Source organism: Dreissena polymorpha, chromosome 10 (genome assembly GCF_020536995.1).
Source record: "Dreissena polymorpha isolate Duluth1 chromosome 10, UMN_Dpol_1.0, whole genome shotgun sequence".
Taxonomy (NCBI): domain Eukaryota; kingdom Metazoa; phylum Mollusca; class Bivalvia; order Myida; family Dreissenidae; genus Dreissena; species Dreissena polymorpha.
In genome coordinates this window covers 44,806,627-44,828,386 of record NC_068364.1, presented here as the reverse complement: position 1 = coordinate 44,828,386, position 21,760 = coordinate 44,806,627, and the positions used below count along the sequence as shown (strand labels likewise).

The 21,760-nt window shown below is 33.9% G+C and overlaps 1 protein-coding gene across 1 annotated transcript; it reads left to right on the top strand.

Annotated features, from left to right (window-relative positions):
- The first annotated feature begins 10,923 nt into the window (after window positions 1–10,923).
- LOC127849081 (neuronal acetylcholine receptor subunit alpha-2-like) lies at window positions 10,924–20,081 on the top strand. Its single transcript, XM_052381804.1, has 9 exons — window positions 10,924–10,963; window positions 14,090–14,241; window positions 14,788–14,832; window positions 15,933–16,045; window positions 16,414–16,519; window positions 16,736–16,860; window positions 17,911–18,026; window positions 18,365–18,565; window positions 19,158–20,081. Exons 1-9 carry the CDS (start codon window positions 10,924–10,926, stop codon window positions 19,592–19,594), a joined length of 1,335 nt encoding a protein of 444 aa, XP_052237764.1. The 3' UTR covers window positions 19,595–20,081.
- Window positions 20,082–21,760: the final 1,679 nt, after the last annotated feature.

Sequence of the window (21,760 nt, the reverse complement as noted above, 5' to 3'; positions counted from 1 at the left end):
AAATACATGTGTGTCTCTAAGGGGACCGCACGCGTCCGCACCAATCCCCTTTCACTCGGTATTTCCGCTGTGTCTGACCAAAATCCGGGGGAAATGCCATGTCGTGATAATTGGTGCAAACGATACAATGTGGTGCAGTATATTAAGCGCAGCAGAATGCATTGATTTCCATAGTCTGCAAATTATAATAATTTGGGGTCATGGACTCAAACATGAATTGAATATATTATATTATATTATACAAAGGCGAATTGTTACACACCATGTTAAATTACATATACATGAAAGTACATGTAATCATATATTAAAGACTGTGAAATCGTTTTAATAAGTAATTACAAGAGAGACGTATTCTAATTGTTATGTTCTAAACAAAGTGAAATCAAGTGGTCTGAACCAATGATAAAAAGTGTTTGGAGTTGTTATGATAATTTTCTTCCTGCAATCATCTTTGTTACCATACACGTATTTCGTAGTTCAAATTGTGAAAATCGTTTTCTTATCAACTGAGACAAAGGACTATTGTTTGCATTCTATACATAAATGGTGACGTCACTACGTTATTGTCACCTCTATACTTAGACGCATCACGCACCTCCATTTGGAGGAATTTATGACTACGACACAAAGAAGTCCGCGGATGAATGAAGAATTTGCTTTATAAGTAAACTTTCATGTTATGATTTAAAAGTTAAGTATAATTTTGTTCAGTCTTACGGTCTTATGTTAGTATCATTTCAAATTTTCGTAAGTTTTCAACAATTTCGCTCTTTATTCATTTTTTTTTTAAACTGTACTTTCACTTTCGGTTGTACAACAACATGTATCCTTTATTGACGAAAGTTTGCAATGAAATAGCGTTTTCAAAACCGCTTAAAAAGTTTCAGAAGGTGTATCTGATGCATGTTATGAATAGACACAATGTCATAGCTATATTGCCGACTAGTATGGGAACAATTTGGTATTTCAAGTGGCTCCATTTGCATTGCAAGAGAAGTTCAAAGTGACTTGTTCAGTTTGTTAAATTTTGACACCCTAATTTTATATTTTTTTATAAATGCCTGATAGTTTTTTTTCTTTAAATAATTGAGATCAATGAAAATTTTAGTAAAAGCACAGCATTGATGTTCTATGATGGTCATTTTTTAGTGGAATAGTATGTTACAATAAAACAATTATAACTATTGTATTAATGAATTTAGATTAGGTGTCATCTTTAAATGGGGTAGTAATTCATTATATGAGATTAGACTATTATATAGTTGAAAAATAAATAACACTTTAATGACTTACCATAGTAAAATAAAGTAGCATAGAATATGTTGCAGGTCATAAAATGTAAAACTGAAATTGAAGAAGCTTTACAAATATTTTACACTGACAACACTGTTGGTTTTCAAAAAAAAAATCTTCCTATCTACCTGCCCTAGTTTTTTTGGGGCAAATTTAAATATTATTAATATCATTGAGTTAAATTTTTAAAATATCAATATGTTTTGATTACATTAGCTTATTTTATTATTAATAATAAATACTTTGCAAGGAAAGTCCAATTCTGTTTTAATTAGTCTTAATTAGGTACTAGCAAAATTGAAAATATCAGTGACATCCAAAACTTGGCTTATATGCGAATGAATGCATATTTTCTTTGACAGTTACATAGTACCCTATTTAATTGGATTAAAAACAACAAATAACTATAGTTCCACAACCCAGCCTAAGTTGACTCAAACTGAATTAATTCATCAATTGATCCTATTTAATTATATTAAAAATAACATGTGTAAGATTTTGAGAATATCCCATGTATTCCTCTAGTATTCCTCTAGTACACCAACATGCACGTCTTACTAATGATTTACATGCACTCCTTAAACAGTTTAACAAAAATAATGAATGATTAATCCAAAGAAAACAACAAACAAGCTGCTTCATATTTAAAGTTAATTACATAAGATTACATAAGCAACAAAAATCATTTTGATAATAAATCAAGATTATACTTCAACCAAACCATTATAAATTTATTGTGGGGTGGGGGGGGGTGGGGGGTAATGTAAGCACTAAAACTAAAATGGGGGAAATGTCTGGGGAGGGAACATCTTAGGGGGAGCGTCCGGAATTCCTGCTAAGGGCGACAGTGTTGTTAATGTGTCTTTAGAAGAAATAACTGAAGGAAAGTACTCATTGGTGTATGCCCATCCAGAAGCATTTCTGAGCATATCAATTGGAACAGCAATATTGAGTGCATTTGAAAGAGATATAACTGTTTCATGCATTGCTTTTGATGAAGCCCACAAGTCATGGTCCTTTAATGGTAGCTTTCCTATTAGGGAATTTTATACTTATTTTTTACTCTACAATCTAGCTCTTTTGTCATAAAATGAGAAGTTTTATTATCCAACAGGTTTTGTATTTGAACCTCACAAATTTTATAATACCAAAGTCCCATCATATAATCATCATCAAAATCAGCAGCAGCATTATCATATTCATCATCATCATCTTTAGCAGCAGCATCATTGTGTTCTATTATCAGAATTCAATACAAATACAAACACAACCATTACAACTCTTACTACTACTGCTACTAATTAATTAATTATCTACTACTACAACAAGAACAACAACTACGACTGCTACTACTGATCTTACTTCTACTACTACTAGTCTACTACTACTACTACTACTACTACTACTACTACTACTACTACTACTACTACTACTACTACTACTACTACTACCACCACCACCACAACCACCACCACTACTACTACTACTACTACTACTAATTGGTACACCAGAACTTGTTGTCCATGGAGACGATAATGAGAACTCCCAGAGTATTGATCGAACCCACGCCCAGCGGACATCATTCTCTACACCATAGCGACCATGAATTAATATTTGACGCCATGTAAAACATATTTCACCTTATTACAAAAAACATGGAATTCACAAAATGACTGAAAATTCTTTAAAATAAATGCAAAATTGAAACAAAACAACCTAAGCAATACATAATAAGAAACACTACATTATTGAAACACTGATACCATGAACATTTTAGGGTGTAACACCTTATGTACATGGACCAGACCTTTTGTGTACTTTTAAACTTTATGTACCACCTACATAAAATATAGGTGTTATTGTCCATTCATTCATAGCAGTCCTAATGAATTAAGGTCATTCTCTAAACATGATTAAAGTCTAAAGAAGGAAATAATTTGATTTTTTTACAGTTTGAACATTAAGGTCATTCTCTCTTCTCTTCAAAGTATCACATTTCAATTATACAATATAATACAAACATTTTAGACTTTATAATCCTTAGTCAGGATAAGATAAGAGACAAATGAATTTTTATAATTTACTTCAATTTCAGGTAAGACTACTAAGTCATTTATTAAGTACTACATGTACTTGGGCTAATAAATTAAACTAAGACACTCAGTGACACTTAGACAATCTGACAAAATATAAAATCTATGGCCAATATATAAGTCTAAATTCATAAATACTATCACACAAAATACATTTCATCAATAACACACATTCATACTAAATTAGTTATCTCTTTATATTATAAATATGGTACATAAAGTGTCAGATAGTGGTACATAAAGTGTCGGTACATAAACGGACTGGTACGTAATGTGTGACATTCAATATTTTAAAAATCAGTTAACAATATATGGACTGCATTGTTTTGCATATACGCAATCAAAGCATATTTATTAAAAATTAAAACGCACTGTTCATGGCTGTATCTTTTTATTTATACATGCATAAACTATTCTGGTTATTAATACATTTTTAAAATTATATATAAACAAGAGCACCACATTATGGGTGCCAAGTTAGGCTGCGGTGCAGTTTTGAAATAAATGAAATTTATTAAAAGAATTTTTTTAGAGGTTAGTGACCTTGACCTTTGACCGAGTGACCCCAAAATGGGTGTTGCGTGTAGAAATCATCACAGTGCATATACATGTGAGGTTTCAATGTTATAGGTGGAAGCACTTTGATATTAGAGCCGATGTAAAGATTTTAGCACGACACGGACATCTGACGACGAGCTATGACAATACCTAGGGTTTTCCCCGAAAACAGCCGAGCTAAAATTGAGCGCCATTAGTCCAAATTTTTGACGCTCTTAAATATTAAGCTACTTATTATATGGGTAATATTTGGAGCAAAGAATTTAGCCCATATAAAAGTATCTCTAAATTCTTTGCGCGTCTTATAAATAAGACTAGAGCGCCATTAGGAGTAGAGCGCCATATAAATTAAATGGAAAACATACAACATTATGTCAAGAAAAATAAAGCTGTAAAAATCTCACCTGCTCGTCTTTGATGTTGCAATTAGCACATTCAGCATTTTCAGTATCTACTAAATAAATATATGAAAGTGCCAAATGTCCAAGATACCATGACGTCCTCCTCAAAATGTTGGATCCTTTGAGTTTGAACTCTATTTATTTTATCCCTGATTAATCCTCTCACACATGAGGCCTACATGTAAGATTCCTTGTAATTTTCACAGCGTTTATTTTAAATCGTTTACTTTCTCAAATTTCATCAGGTATTTAATTATAAATATTTATTTATTATTTTGATTTATTTACTATTTCGAAGATACAGTCTTGCAACGTGTTTAGTTAGTCTAGGTTACGTGTTTAGTGATTCTTACAAACAATAGACTGACATGAAAAGTGGCTCCTTTTGAAGCACAAACTGCATCCATGTATATATTACAGCTGGCCCGGTTTGATGGGGCCTGTTTTTGATAATAATTAATTACCATTTTTCACTTCCGTGTTTATTATGTTTACCAACGCCATGATGGAAAAAAGTCCGTTTCCCACAATGCTTAGCGCGCATTCACACAGGTCAGTAAGACCGGTGTGACACATTGCTATTGTTTGCGATATGTAGCATCAGTATCCGTAACATTTCAAACGTCATTGAGAAAACACGTTCTATTTTTAAACCATGCACGAGACCTTAAATGAATGTTGCACGTCATACAATTTAGTTATATGCATATCACTTCTGCGCACATCACGCGAATTATTCCATTTTAAGGTAAAACTGTAGATTTCAAATATTATCGTTGTTTAAGAGAATATTTTCGTTTATTTTTATCGTAAGGAGGTAAACAGTGAACGAACAGTAGCCAAATGTGTTGCTGAGATGAGCTGTGTCGAACTCAGTTGTTTGTATGACTTCTTATTTGGCATTTGTCACTTCCAATACAACATGACATTTTCAACGCGTGTGATACAACTCATCGTAGCATCACAGTCATGTAATATTCGTAATTAGAAAACATAAGACACGATGTAAACAGAAACAGCTATTGATAGTGTAACTTGTTGTTCAACCTTTACACTTTATACACTCCGTAATAACATAACGATCGTTTTCTTACTTACTTTGGCCATAACGTTTTAATCGTATCGGTAGATTATTTGCTTCATTACAGGTGTAGAGATAGATCTAGATGCAGCTGACGTGTGATTTGTTTTTATTTAACATACAAATGAGGGACGGATTACTTACGTCAAAACCGAATCAATAGTGGTTTTAAATTGTTCTTTCATAGTTTTGAAACGTGAACGTCATGCTCGTACCAGCGACCTCCGTTTTGACAAACAATTTCAACGAAACACTCATTTCCACGTTCAACCCCCTCCCTCCCCCCCAAAAAAACGATAGGCTTCCTAGACGATAAAGCTCGTTGAGAACATTAGATGTTATGTATTCTCTTAAAGTCTGTATTTAAGTTTATTGTGTAAACCATTGAGTAGTGACACGATTATAAAAGCTGTATTTAAGGTTTTAAATTTTCACTATTAAAAAACACATACATTTCATTTTATCCAAGTATTGCACCAAGCTGTCCAGTGGTTTGTCATGTTGTTTTGCGACAATCCTCTTAAAGTTACATGATTGTACAATTAGTCTAAACGCTTTCAGTAATGATTGTCTCTTTTTGGCGAATGAGAACAAAGCATCATTCCATTTTATTGAATGAAATACATACATAATGGCAGAACGAACACATAATTTAATAAATTTATATACGAAAAGTTTTTGGACTTTATTTTGATTTTTTCTTCGTTGAACATTTTGCTCACGATATCCATAACAAGGTGCAGAATAGAACGATGGCATTTGTACAACACTTAATGTGTATATGATACTGTGTTTCTTATACAAAGTTAAGGTCCCAACAAATCAGAATAAAGAACCACACTTACAGAGGGGGTAATCACGTGATACTCCTAGTAGTCGAGATGGCGACGTTCATGACCAGGCAGGTATTTTTCGCCATTTTATACCCTTTATAACTTGTATTTAATGTTTAAATGCCGCTCACTTTTCAGCCATATCAGCAAGAAAGTTACTAGCGATTATTTCGCGTTGATATTTGCTCTTTATCTCGACTTTACTCGCTGCGAAATTTCTTAGCGGGATGACCTAATTAAAGCTCCACTAAGAAAATTGTCGGGGAGTTAAGTCGAGATATATAGAGAATACTAGGTTAGCGTTGAATACAGAGAAGTTTATGTTGCGAGGCTTAGAACGCCGGGAGCGAGAGCCTTGGCGAGCGCTTTCGGTGTTCGAGCCGAGCAACATAAACTTCTCTGTATTCAACGCTAATCCTAGTATTCTATTTATCCCATTTGATTTTTTTCAAAGTGACATTTAACATAAATAGATCTAATAACCTTAACAATAATTTTAATTCAGTCTTAAAAGCTCTTAAAATCTAACGAATGTAACCATGCGTAGTGATATAAATGTATTTGTTCTGGTACGCATAATTATCTTAAAAAATTCACACACAAACTGTAAAACGAGTAAAAATATCACCATATGTCTCGATTCAATTTTACGCAGTATGCGAATTTTAACACATTACGACCGCGAAAAGAAGATTTTACTTTACTATAATTCATTTTATTTTCGAAAGAAAATGATCAAAATCCAATATGGCGGCAATTGCTCCTGACAAAATGATGTCGATGTCAACATACATGTACACCATCGACGACCTTGAAAATTTCGACGAGTAAACAGATGATTGCAGCGACTGACACTTTATTTGACTTAATATACAGGGCAATACGTTTCCCGACTTTGGACGACGAATTTAAGGACGCGCAGAACGTGTTTTTTTTATATAATGTTATGGGTATGCCGTGTGTGATCCGATGCATCAATGGCGCCCATGTTAAAATCATTTCCCCGAGAACAGGGAACGACAAAAGTACAAACAAAAACCAAAACACGTTCGAACTAGTATCTTACCTTTAATTATCCTTTAAAATCCATCTAATAATGCAATTAACTCAATAATTGACGATTTTGCATCTATGGTCTTTAATAATTATTTTAGCATAGTTAAATAAAGACCCTTATGCCATCCTATCACTATATTCAAATGAGTTTTCGAACTCAAGAAACTTTCTTCATCGTCACACGCTACGTCATGTTCTCTATGTACATTGATGCTGTTAAAATGAACCGGGGCAGTTAATCAAATAATAGCCGTTGGTAAACTCGGTTGCATTTGCAGATTTCTGCATACAAACATAATTATGTTTAAACTTACACAATGTTTTATTTGTCTATGGTAAATGCCCTTATTGTACAAGAAAATAATTTAATATATAAATACACAAAGAATGGAAAACATTCCATTACACATCAGATAAAGGAGTGGATAATACCCGTGTACAAAATGGGACGTTCCGAATTCCAGTGTGGTTCTCTTTTTACCATCTTATACTTTACACAGCTCTATGCCTAACGTGAATTAAATTGGAAAGCAAATATTGCAGATTATTTATGAATTGTGCGATATTTATATGGCTTGTTGTACATTCTTAAATGTCAAAAATATATGCATGGATTATAAATGCACATTACACGAAATAAGGAAAATGTGATAAATTGACAATTCAAATATGTCGATATACAGTACATGTACGTGTGAAATAAGTCGCGTTTATAATAAATCGTCAAAACATATTTTGGGGAAAATGACGCAATAAGTATGCCATCTTATGACGCCACCAATCAGCTGATTCATCATACGGATGGCGAAAATTATGTCATATGACTAGATTTAAAGGTTGAAGGTCGTATAATTTTGAAGCTAAAGTTTTCTCGACTTTATTTCGTATGAAAAATCATTGAGTGGTAAAGTGAAAGGTAGTCCGTGCACGCGACAGTTATATCCCACAAGGTTGAATACAGCTAGAATATTCCATAAGGTGTTATACCGTCAAAGTCGCGTTGAAAATGGGATAAAAAGCGAATTTTAATACGAAATAAACGCTAATCACATGCTTACTGCTATGGCTGGAAAGTGAGCGTCATTTATATATTTAACAAAAGGAAGAAATGGTATAAAACGGCGAAAAATAATTGTCTCGGCATGGACGTCGCCATCTTGACTATCATGTGATTACCCACTCTGCTGAACACTTTCTTGCAAGTGACATATTACGCGCTCCGGTGTTACAGTGAACATTTCTTTCTACGTATTATCATCATCATACAAATGATATGGTATCGCAAATGACAACTCAATCTTACTTCATAAATTTTATAGAAGTATATGGTGTATTAAGACATTAACTTTATTTCTAAAGTTGAAGCCCCGCCCCCCCATATTGTTGTAACTTCTTTTTAGAAATTGAGTGTGATTATTATCTTACTGACGAATAAAACACAATCTGCGAACTGCTGAAGAATTTCCCGTGATCAAGGCTATAATATAGATAAAGAAATTGTTTCATTTTTGTATATGTATTCAATTCAAATGTCGATGTGCACCGGAAGTGATTAATGCTATGCTATCTTACTGATTGAAATATTGAGAACACTCGTTTGAAATACAAAAATGAGCACCACAAAACGCCGCAAGCTTTTTTTCACTTTTACGCATTATGTACTCCAATGAGTTTTGACGTGTTGTGTAAAGAAAAGAGAATATTGTTTCTGTTTTAATGATAATTTATTACAACTCTTTATTTTATACTATTTTGCAAATAACATATGAACTGTCATGCATATTTTATAAAGATATAAGTAACAACATGTGCAGCATACATAACTATACTTAGTAACACGAAATGAATTGTATTACAAATAACAACACAACCATTCTGAGTTATATACACACATGTTGGCTATTGACTGTAAAGTTTAATAGTGCACACTCTAGCCAGCAATGCATATTATAGACAAAAGCCGCAAATCAATACAATTCACAATTCACTAGACACACTTTACGAAAAAAATGTACACATGTGTGTTATGTACAATTACGTTATATCGATCGCAGCTAGATACATGTCAATACATGTAATGCTATGACAATGTCAGGCGATTTACTTGCCAATGTTATTTGTAGCAAGTTTGTTTGCTGCCTTAAGTTTCCTTTGCAGACTTATGAATTATTTTTTGCGATTGTGACACAACGCCTTTACTTTGTTGAAAGCGATCTCCTCTAAGCTTTTCCTTGCCTAGTTTTAAATTGACATACTATTTGCCCACATGCACATGCACGCCGCAGATGCAATTTTGGAATTTGTAGCATGTATAATATTGTACTGACCACTTACACTTCAAAATTATAAACAGAGCAGAGCACAAATTATTACGACTTGTACACAGTACATCGTCAGTCTAAAATATGCATTCTTCTAATAATAGTACGTTACACACTTACCTACAAACTTGCATGTTGTTTATTGAAATTTTACATTGTTGCTGATGTGACAGTGGGCTATTATGCTTATAATATTAATGGAATATAAACACAAATGGAAATTCATTATCTTACGCATACCATATGGACTATTATTCTTATTATAATAATATGTAACACATGTACCTAGAAACATGCATGTTGTTTATTCAAGTTTGCAGTAAGCGACAAAGTAGTCAACGTAAACTTATACCACTTAATGCACTTTATTATAAATGAATAACATAGATTAAGTCACATTTATTCTGACGTTTATAATAACTTTATATGTATTACACGACATTTTCTTTTTTTATAAGGATATTAATGATATTCTGTGAAGTTTTTAATAAAATCACGAACGTAAAACATGATGTGATATTCTAAGACGCTTCGTCAAACGTAGTCAAACAATACTTAAAATAGTGATTTTGGTTCGCGAAGATAAAATTGTATTTTCTTTCAATTAAATGCATGCTATTTAATCATTCTAGTAATTAAGACAATATCATGTTGTGAAGTTGACTAAGAATATCGTTCGTTTAATTGCAGTGCCTCGAATTCAATCGAAGAAAACGTTCGGTTTGTAAGTTCGTTATCATTAAGTCGTATTAACTTTCATAGTACCCAAACACACTGTTATGTCTTGATAAGGTTCTTACCTTGAAAGCATTTTTTAAATAAACATAGGTAAATTAAGTTAATCTCAGTGCTTAGACACACATAATTGACGGATAAATTCACGTAATAAATAACAATACATAACAGACGGTAATGGTCGTGTATGAAAAAAAAGAACAGTAATCGGCAGAAGAAATAATATACATAAATCAACACACATATATCAGTTTCCAATATGTATGCATATTTTCCAATTGGGAAATTATACAAATGTGTATGCGTCAGCAAAGAATATGCGTTTATCGTAAAGCAGAGCAGTCAAACATCAGTTGTAATTACAATGTAATCCAGAAAAAAAAGATGTGGTTTTTACAACACATATAATATTTATATAAGTTGTGCATTTGCAAAATATTAAAATACATGTACACGGAATTTACATGCCTATTTTTCAATAGCGAGCCTTAATATTCGGTATATTTTTGTATAGATTATGCTTTCAAGGTTCCCTGGCGTTACTTTGGAAACATGCAGCGCGGGAAAACAGCACGCAGCAGACATCCGAGAGGTTCGCACTACACGAACAAAGTGTTGGGTCATTTATGATGGATCTGCTTCTTGCAAACTCATGTTCAGGTATTACTTAGAAGAGCAAATTTGCAGTTATTTACACGTTAAGGGTATCCGAATATCACACGTGCAATGTAATTCAGTATTGCGAAAATACGATTTGAACAAACATAAGTTTAGAAATAATTAGTTGCTTCTTTTGTTAGAGTCGGTTGGTCGCATTATATATACACGTAATTTTACACTATAAATAATTTTATTGCTCAAATTCATTATCATTGTATGCCACAGGTATTGTATGCTTTTAGTGTTTTATATGGACATATTCAAGCAATGGGAATATTTAACAAATGCAGCGTTTTTTCTTTCTGCGTTGGGAATCGTACTGGCACCGGCAAAATCGGGAAATTTAGCGCCATTTATTTGCATCAAGTTCATAGACATTTAACTGGGTTGTTTTTACTTTCGGCACTCGGAGTTTTCTCTTAATAGCGACATGTTCAGGATATATGGTAATAACGACCCATTCTAAGTATTAACAATTCACCTCAAAGAAAGAAAACTGTGAGCTCCTGTCGTTTAAGAATCACGGTTCAGTTAATATAAATACAATTCGTCGTACCATGGCGATTACGTTAAACAATAATCGTTTTAATTGTAAGTTCCATGAGATAACGAATCCTGTCGCCAGTATCGGTTTATTTATTTAGAACTTCTGTCTTCTGCGGATTGGATTGAACTACGGGCTAATGGCTACTTAAATCGTTAACAAATATTGCCATCCTATTTAATTAATCTTGATATCAGATGTATAAAAGCATTGATCGAAGCGATCTTGAATTTAAATAGTAATATGACCATAACAGACAATTAAGGTTTTAATATTTTATGACCGTATGGCAGTTAAAAATGATACCGTGTCAGTGTAATCGTGTTACATACATTGATTCATCGGCACGTTTAATGCGACTTAACGAGGCAAAGATCTATTTATCGAACAGCCTAGACAATTAAGTCAAATGTTTTATCATTAATATTTACCGTTACAGCGCTAACACTAGTATTTATTTTAATGAATAAGCGTGTTTGTTAATGAATTCAATTTTGGAATGTATTATCCCGAAATGTATTAATTCAGTAAGCCTAGCGACACGCATTGTTAAGACGATCCAATCCTATAAAGTCTTTTGTTATAAAATCAAGATATAAGTTACTGTACATCTTTGTCGGTTTGTTTGTATTGCTCCATAACAGTTCGTTGATTGAGGTTAATACCGATCGGTTAAAGATGGTATACGCTGGACGACTCATTGGAATACGGAATAGTGTTCAAGCAGCATGAGGGCCGTCCAATATATAATGTGTATGCTGGAAATTATTGGTAAGTACTGGTTATTATATAAAATGTTTGAGGTGGAAACATAGGTAATGTTGTATTTTATGTGACTTGATTTTATGAAATATTATATATGGAGCTTTTTTTTGGAAAATGTTTGTAATTGAACGACTTTAATTGCGTATTTAAAAATCAAGATTTCTACCATTGCTATATCAATATTAAGTTAAATATTGAAATTAACGCGTACATGCAGAGTAATGTTTACGCAGTTGTGTTCTTAATATGCAAATATAATTATTATAAAGATTTTTTTAATAAAATGATGACACATTATTCATGTTTCTGCAAAAGAAAAGGTAAATAGATATGTTGTTTTGTTTTAATATAAACGAAATTAAACACTTTAAAAAATTCTATGGGTTTATCATTTATTAATTATGAAACTACGTCATCAGATTTATGCCAAAAATATTTTAGAAAGCTTGGCCAGATTATCTTCGTGCAGATGCAAGATAGCGAAGTTAAAAAGACGCCTTCGATATCTGAGAATAATACTCAATTTTGTGATGAATAATGTCGATTTATTAACTCGTACGCTCCAATGAGGTGGTCGCATTTATTAACAAAAGATTTGATAGGAAATTAAAGGGGCTTGTTTACAGGTAAAGAAAATGTTAAAAATATAATTCCGTTTATGGATAATCAGCAATTTAAATCGATACGATACTAAATAGTTTATACACGCTTGTCATTGATGATAAGGACATATTTTTGTATATCGCTTGCACTACAGAAATTATGTATACATTCTGAATGTACAGAGGAAGCATATTCAATATTTTCTCCAAATGCCCCGAAGTTTTTTTTATATATTAAACCTGTTTTATTCTTTTTATAGTTAATTAAGATTCTTCCAAATGTTATAGCTATGTTAGTAAATAGACCTAGTGACAGTTTTACTAATAAGTGAATCTGATTACAATCAGCATAACAGGCTTTTTACGTGTTTTTATGGGACATTATAAGCAGGGTAAGGTATCGCGGTAGTCTGTGCTACTTTTAAAATCACAAAATCTCAATTGGATTTCATGTTCGTTTTACTATAATAATCGATTAATTTGTGTTGGAAAATATACATCCGATTACTTCATTTATAATAAAATTCAGATGAAAAAATAATTATATTAAACGAAATTAAAACATTTCAGTCACTTGTTTCTATTAATTGTGTGTAATGTTCCCAATTTTATAGACACACATAGGGTGACATTAAATAGAGCAGCCAAAAGTTATATTTACTGTTTAAAATTTTCAAAGATGTAGTTTTTTCTCACACAAGCTTGAAATATCATTTAATAAAGTATATGCTACCACTGTGTTCACAAAGACTGAATAAATTACATTGGTGATGAACCAAGCATGTTTGAGCTCAAATTATGTTATTGGTGTTCTTTATATTGTCCATATAATGTGGCCAAAGTAAACAACATCAATACCATAATCACGATTGCACAAAACACGTTGACAAGAACGGGCTGTGTCTTTTTTCGTTGAAAATAAAATAATGCAAATGTATAGTAGCAATATTGTACCTTTCTAGTTTTTATTGTCCGACCAACATAAGTTAAGACCAAGCATGCACGTAAAAAGAAAGTTTCAATGCCTCTTTAAAAAAAGTACAGCTCATAGAAATAACACCACATATAAATGACGGCAAATACAAACTATTTACAGAAAACATCATATTAAATTATTTGCCTTTGAAAGCGATCTTTCTTTTTCTAGGAGCTCGGTTTGTACTCGGTGAGTACACTGCCGCCTACGAAACAGCCATTCGCAGCAACACTTTGCTTGATGGAGGTTACGATCCTATTTCCCGTCCCAAGGCTACCACAGAGGTCAGAGTCGGCATCGGTATCCTAGCTATCGATCAACTGGTATGAATAATACGCTAATTTACAATATTCAACACTCAACTTTTTTCTCTCGTCACTACCAAGTAATGCCGCCATCGGCAAACTTGCCATCGATTCACACTACGCAAACACGATTCATGATCACGTAAGTACACACATTTTAATAGGTTCAGGTTCACACAGTACTTAATGTTTGTTACCGTAACAAATTCCACACTTACTACAGTCTGAGTAAAGACTTAATTTGTACAGAAATCGAAATATCTAGTATACGGCACATTAAAATATTGTTACACTAAGAAGTTTTGCGTATGACAATAATGGATGGCACCACCGTTAGGGCTCCCTGTGAAAAAGACGAGAATCCTTTCCACACTTTTGAAATACGCTGCTCAAGTAAGTTGTTGTGGTAGTGTGCTAAGGGGGAATGCGTTCATCGAGAGATTCACTTTCCATATAATATACAATTAAATGATTCAAATACCCGCCAAACTTACGACGTGCTATTTAATGTTTATTATAACGCACTAACACGTGCTTATTGATACCTATGAACGTGGTTTTCAGGATCTTCGAAACCAGATGTTCACGTTTGCTGGTTGGATGGAGGTGGTAAGAAAACAATTCAACATAGAACAACGAACTGTAAACAATGCATGGACTCAGCCAGTAAACAAACACAGAGCGCACCGCATTACTGTTTTTTTTTTAAGATTGCACACCAAAAAATTATATATATATAGGATGTGGCACGAGTTGTCATATCATACCATATTAAACGAGTTCAGGAATTTTGTTCGTAAGCGTGCCTTTGGCGAGCTTACTAACGAATTTCCTGGACGAGTTTAATGAAATATGGTATGGTATAACAACGAGTGTCAGATCTTTTTTATCACATGCTTTTAAATGAGCAAATTAAATAAATATTTTCGCTAATATAATGATAAATCCCGAATGTTATTTACACTTCGTGACGTCATTTGACGTTGAAACGTCATTTCAGCAAAATAACAAAATGCGATTGGTCAATAAACGAAAACTAAGCCAAATAAAACGCTTAAAAAGTATATTACACATGTGTAAGAAAAAAAATATATGTAATGGTTATATTAAATGGGAAACAGGGTATGGCATGTGATAAAAATAAATAGTTTCACCTTTGGTTTAATCATCGTCGAACAGCGCAACATTAACGTTTATGCCAAAGTGGCGTCGTTTCACTATTGACGAATTAAGAGCAACGTCGTTAAAATGCACACAATAGGGTTTCCAATATTTTTCACTTGTTCATGAAAAGTAGTTCGGTCATGATACATCTTACAAAACTATGAACAATTAATCACATTTTATCATGAACCAACCGTTTATCATCGGAACTTAAATTAGCGTTCTATTTATATTTGACATATTAATGAATGAATTACATATGAAACATTCAAATCGATATCAACGACAACATCGACATTATACTTTTGAATTCAGTGAAAAAACAGAACGTTTGACCTCTATGTATTGGTTATATTCTGTATGCAACAGATCACAAATTCCAATGCAATTAGTAAGTGGTAATCGATAAATATCATTTTGAAATTGAAAATAAAATGCATTTTAGATATCATTAACGCTGAGTAGAACGTCTAATCACAAGTGTGTTTGTTATATTGAATCGATTTCCGTTTGAATCCAAACGGGAGTTGTCCGGTAATCTTCAGGAATGGCGGGACGAGAGACTGAAATGGACCCCGGCAGCAGGAAATGGGAACATAGAGAGTGTCTTCTCAACGAGCGACATTATATGGAAACCGGAATTAGTCATAGACAATGCGTGAGTTGAATACTAAGGTAGCGATTCCATGGCATTGCTGGTTAACGGATGTGTTTATGTTGTTGCTCATGATGACGACGATAATATTGATGGTGAATACAATAATGATGAAGATACTGATAGGCGACGATAATATTGATGGTGAATATAATAATGATGATGATACTGATGATTGTAATGATGATAATGATTATGTTGTTGTTGATGATGATGATGAATGATGATGATGATGATGATGATGATGATGATGATGATGATGATGATGATGATGATGATGATGATGATGAAGATTATGATGACGATGATGTTTATGCTGATGTTGATGGTGATGATGATGGTGACGACGAATCTGCATTTTCCGTCCACAGGTTAGAGGACCTAGGCGTGATTACGGCAGACAATCTCAACCTCAGATATGATTTCGAAGGAGATGTGAAGTGGGAACCTCCCAGACTTTTCAACGTTCACTGTCAGGTAAGTTTTGATTGGTGTTAAGTAAGTTGTTAGTTTATGTGTAGGAATTTTTTGTCTTAAGGTCAGTTTTGTGTCGCAGTTGTCGAATGTCAGATCAGTTGTATGTTGGAATTGTCCAGTGTCAGATAAGTAATATCTGAAAGATTTCGTATTGATCTCTTCGGCTGATGGTCCTTTGTTCGAGAGAGGTACTTATTTCCTCTCCATGGGTTACAGGTTGACGTGACGTTCTACCCGTACGACCAACAGAAGTGCTCCATAGTTGTGATTGGATGGAGCTACACGGTTGAAGAAGTGGATCTAGCATTCCTGTCCAAGGCTATCAACACTGACGACCTCGAGTGAGTTATTGTACAAAAAGAACGAATTAGATCACATTAATAACACGTGAAACATATACACCTGGGGGAGGCAATTAAACTTGTGTAAACGTGTACGGCATTCGTAACCTTAACACTGAAGCGATTCGTACTCATTTAACATTTAAAGGATATTGAACTTAATCTTATAGCAACGCTATTTAACAGAATTATTTAAACAGGGAAATTTTGCATTGAAGATGACCGTTTTTTAACTCCCTGTTAATGACCAATCTATTGTTTTAGTCCTTTTTACAAATTAAAGCCTTACACTATGTAACCATAGTTTTTGATGTGGTGTGCACTTTTCTTGGTTTTTGAAGTTTGATCTCAACACAACGTGTTTATGAAGATTAATATACGAAAGTAATTGCCGAACAATATTTTGTTTTCACCAAGAATGCAATATAAATTTACCCATGTTACATTGTAAGATGTTTAGATTTTTATGACATATACGTTATTTGATGTTTGGGAGTGTGGTTGTTGGAGCAGTTTGTTATATTCTTTAGTCTGGAAACGCATCAATGCATGTAGTCTTTCATTATGTTTAATATAAGGCGCATGTTTATGGATGTACATACATAACATAAAGTATTCTATCGCAAGTATGCTCGTAAAAATGTTTTGAACCGCGCTCTTACAAAACGCATGTACGTAAAGTTAGGTCCCACATTAGCATGTGCATTCCGCATATGCTATTCAAGGAAGACACCGCTTAGATGGATTTTCGTTAAGAATAGACAGCATCTTCACGAAAAGAAAGTTCCAAAAGCATTAGCATATGCGGTCAGCATAGATTATTTATGGTGGACACTTTACGACATGAATTAAGCCCGCTCTTCTCAGAGAGCGCCACGTTTATTTTGTCTTAAATATTTTTTTAACATAATAAGATGTTTCTGATTGTAAATATCTCCGCTTCTTAGACCATATGTCATACTTGACTTTCGTTTTATTAGAAATTAAAAATACAGTTTCTTTTAAAACGAAAGTCGAATATTTCAAAAATGCAACATTATCTAAACATAGAACACACGGCGAATGGATCGTCACGCAGACGGAGACCGTGAAAGCTGTGTTAGAGGAAACACTGGAAGACGGTACTAAACGTCGATTTCCACAACTTGAGTTCTGGATAAGCATCCGTATGTTTGTGTTTTGAGATTTGTAACATTATTAAATGCACAAGTATCTCAATAATTTAACGAAAAGACGAGCTTCATGTAGACAGGTAAGCACTTAAAATTGCGTTAATTATTTTTAATATAGCGTATATGTCTATACAACTACATCACACTGCATTTAACTTAATAACAGCACGTTCCGAAACAACAAAAGTTACCTTTATAATGTTACAACACACAAATTAATTCCTCTTTACAGCACTATTCAATAACAACCTGCCAAAATCAAACTGCAATTGTTCTGAATACATATTCTCTTCGCTCTTCATATTTGAGCAAACAGTTGTCGTCATTTCCAGAGCGGCGACACGCGTTTTACAACCTCAACGTCATCATGCCTGTGGTAGTGACGTCACTACTGATCGCACTGACGTTCATCGTGCCATTCGAATCAGGCGAGAAGCTCTCCTACATTCTCACGGTGTTTCTGTCCCTAGTCGTGCTCCTTACTGTAACTGCGGACGCACTCCCTCCCACTTCAATCACAGTTTCCAATCTAGGTATGCATCGGTAACGAATACATAATATAAACATTAACTGGGCATGTAAACTCATTTGGAGTTTTGACGACGGGTTAATAAAAACCTGAACGGACAAAATCTAATTTTAACACGAAACTTGCTTTTTTTATAGTGTGTCAATTTTTTTCAGCTCGTATATTTGTTTACAATAAAAAACAATGTTTTGCTTTTAAAATTAACTGGATGTTAATGTTTCGTGCAACACTGATCAGGGTTCCAAATCTCGATCTACTCAAGACCCGGTAATTTAACTTGTTTTAGGACTGGTCATGATTTCTACGGTTAATCTCCCAGAGTGTCAGTTAGTGTCATAAGTATGAGTATTAAGTTCTAGTATACAAGAAAATGATCTCCCAGTTGTTGCCGGTAGTTTGTGTCATAAGTGTGATAATTAAGTTTTAGTATACAAAGATATTGTATGTTAACTGTCGGTCGGGATAAAACTGAAAACTTCCATACGAGCAACATCAAAGAATACTACGTCACTCTCAAAATTTCTTCTGCTATTGCAAAGAAACACACTTGCCTATTTTAACGACACTTATTCGTGTTTTTTGGTTTTGGTGCATAGCTATGTACCTCGGGATCGTGACGGTCCTGTCGGCGGTAGGGATGCTGACAACAGTCCTGCTGCTGATGGTCTACCACAACGAGGATGGTATCAGCGAGTCTACATCCGCCTCAAGTGAATGCATTTTGTTGATCGCTAGGGTCGCCGCTACATTAATCTGCTCGTCCAAAAGACACCTCATAGGGCGGCGGGTCTCATCAAAAGTGGTAAAAGTGGTGCCCGTGAATGGTCATGAACATGCAGCCTTGGAACAGCGCGTGAAGAGCGCTGAATCAGGCAAAAAGGGCGCCGACGACGAAAAAGCAAACGTAACCTGGCAGGATGTGGCTATAATTCTGGACAGATTCGTCTTTATTGTATTCCTGGCGGTGACTGTCGCCATTAACTTTGGATTTCTGGTAGGACTCGTTGTTGGTGGGAAAACGACTGTTCCATAATGACGTCACAACAAAAGCGATGGCGTCACGTATCACATGAAGTTATGTTGATTGCCATGTACTTAACTCTTAAATATCTATAAAGTTTTATAATTTATATTTTTAGAGAGATTAGACAGAATATTATTTGAATGACAAAAGGTTGGCAGTTTGTTTAAACCCAAAAGATCTAACATATAAAATTCCCAATTTATTTTATCTTCTGTTTTGTGTACATTGCTTAAAAATATTGTCAATAATTGCTCATTTTGTAAGATTACAATACATTGACTTTATAATTAAACTGCATAACTTATTTCACTGTAGTATATGCTCATTTATAGCAGACATTTAAAGTTCCCGTTTCTGCTCGTGATGTTTTGCTAAGAATATGGTCGAACGTCCATTTTCGGGGGATAAAATTCGGAGATAAATACGGCGACCGGAAAATACAGCGCATACAATACAATAATTGTTATTGTAGTAATTAAATAAACTTCTGACATTATTCTGATGTTATAGTTCATCGAGATGACAAGGCACAATCACGTATGGCACATTGTGTTGTAATTGCAATTGCAAGGCACAATCACGTATGGCACATTGTGTTGTAGTTGTAATTGCAAGGCACATCATGTATGGCACATTGTGTTGTAATTGTAATTGCAAGGCACAATCACGTATGGCACATTGTGTTGTAATTGTAATTGCAAGGCATAATCACGTATGACACATTGTGTTGTAATTGTAATTGCAAGGCACAATCACGTATGGCACATTGTGTTGTAATTGTAATTGCAAGGCACAATCACGTATGACACATTGTGTTGTAATTGTAATTGCAAGGCACAATCACGTATGACACCTTGTGTTGTAATCGTAATTGCAAGGCACAATCACGTATGGCACATTGTGTTGTAATTGTAATTGCAAGGCACAATCACGTATGGCACATCGTGTTGTAATTGTAATTGCAAGTCACAATCACGTATGGCACATTGTGTTGTAATTGTAATTGCAAGGCACAATCACGTATGGCACATTGTGTTGTAATTGTAATTGCAAGGCACAATCACGTATGGCACATTGTGTTGTAATTTTGTAATTGTAATTGCAAGTCACAATCACGAATGGCACATTGTGTTGTAATTGTAATTGCAAGGCACAATCACGTATGGCACATTGTGTTGTAATTGTAATTGCAAGGCACAATCACGTATGGCACATTGTGTTGTAATTGCAAGGCACAATCAGGTATGGCACATTGTGTTGTAATCGTAATTGCAAGGCACAATCACGTATGACACATTGTGTTGTAATTGTAATTGCAAGGCACAATCACGTATGACACATTGTGTCGTAATTGTAATTACAAGGCACAATCACGTATGGCACATTGTGTTGTAATTGTAATTGCAAGGCACAATCACGTATGACACATTGTGTTGTAATTGTAATTGCAAGGCACAATCACGTATGACACATTGTGTTGTAATCGTAATTGCAAGGCACAATCACGTATGGCACATTGTGTTGTAATTGTAATAGCAGTCTTCTTTGAATTAATGATCAAACCATGTTGTAATTTTATACGCAGAAGGTAAAATAGAATTCTCTGTTCTTCGAAGCCAACAGAAAGTTAATAAAATAATGCCTCAAATTTTAATAACAACCTTAATGACTACGGTGTAAAGTGAGATTTATGATAACGTGGAAACCCTAAGATGTATCGAAAACATTAGTATTTGCGCATGCGCTGTGTAATTTAAATAATTAAGTAGCGTACTTGAACAATCCGCACACTTAATATTCTTTTGTTTTCTTAAAATGAAGAATGAGCCATTGTTTAAGTTATACTTGCGCATAATTTTTTTTCTAGTTGGCTTAAATAGAAATATAAACATAAATTATAATTGATAAATTATTACTTATTAGAACAACGACATGTGGCTTCTTCCAGGTAAATAGTAAAGGACATAAAGTGCGCGTTGTTCTGCAATAAATATGCGCGGAGCCTATTGTCTTAAAAATGTTTAATATAAAAATTTATATTGCTAGATTCAAATACAAGAGCTAAGTGTAATGATTCATGTACTCGAATGATTAGCAAAATTGATCGTACTTAACATCAAGTATTTGACTTTTACAGCTATAATTGACCATTAAAAACTACGGTAAATAAGCACT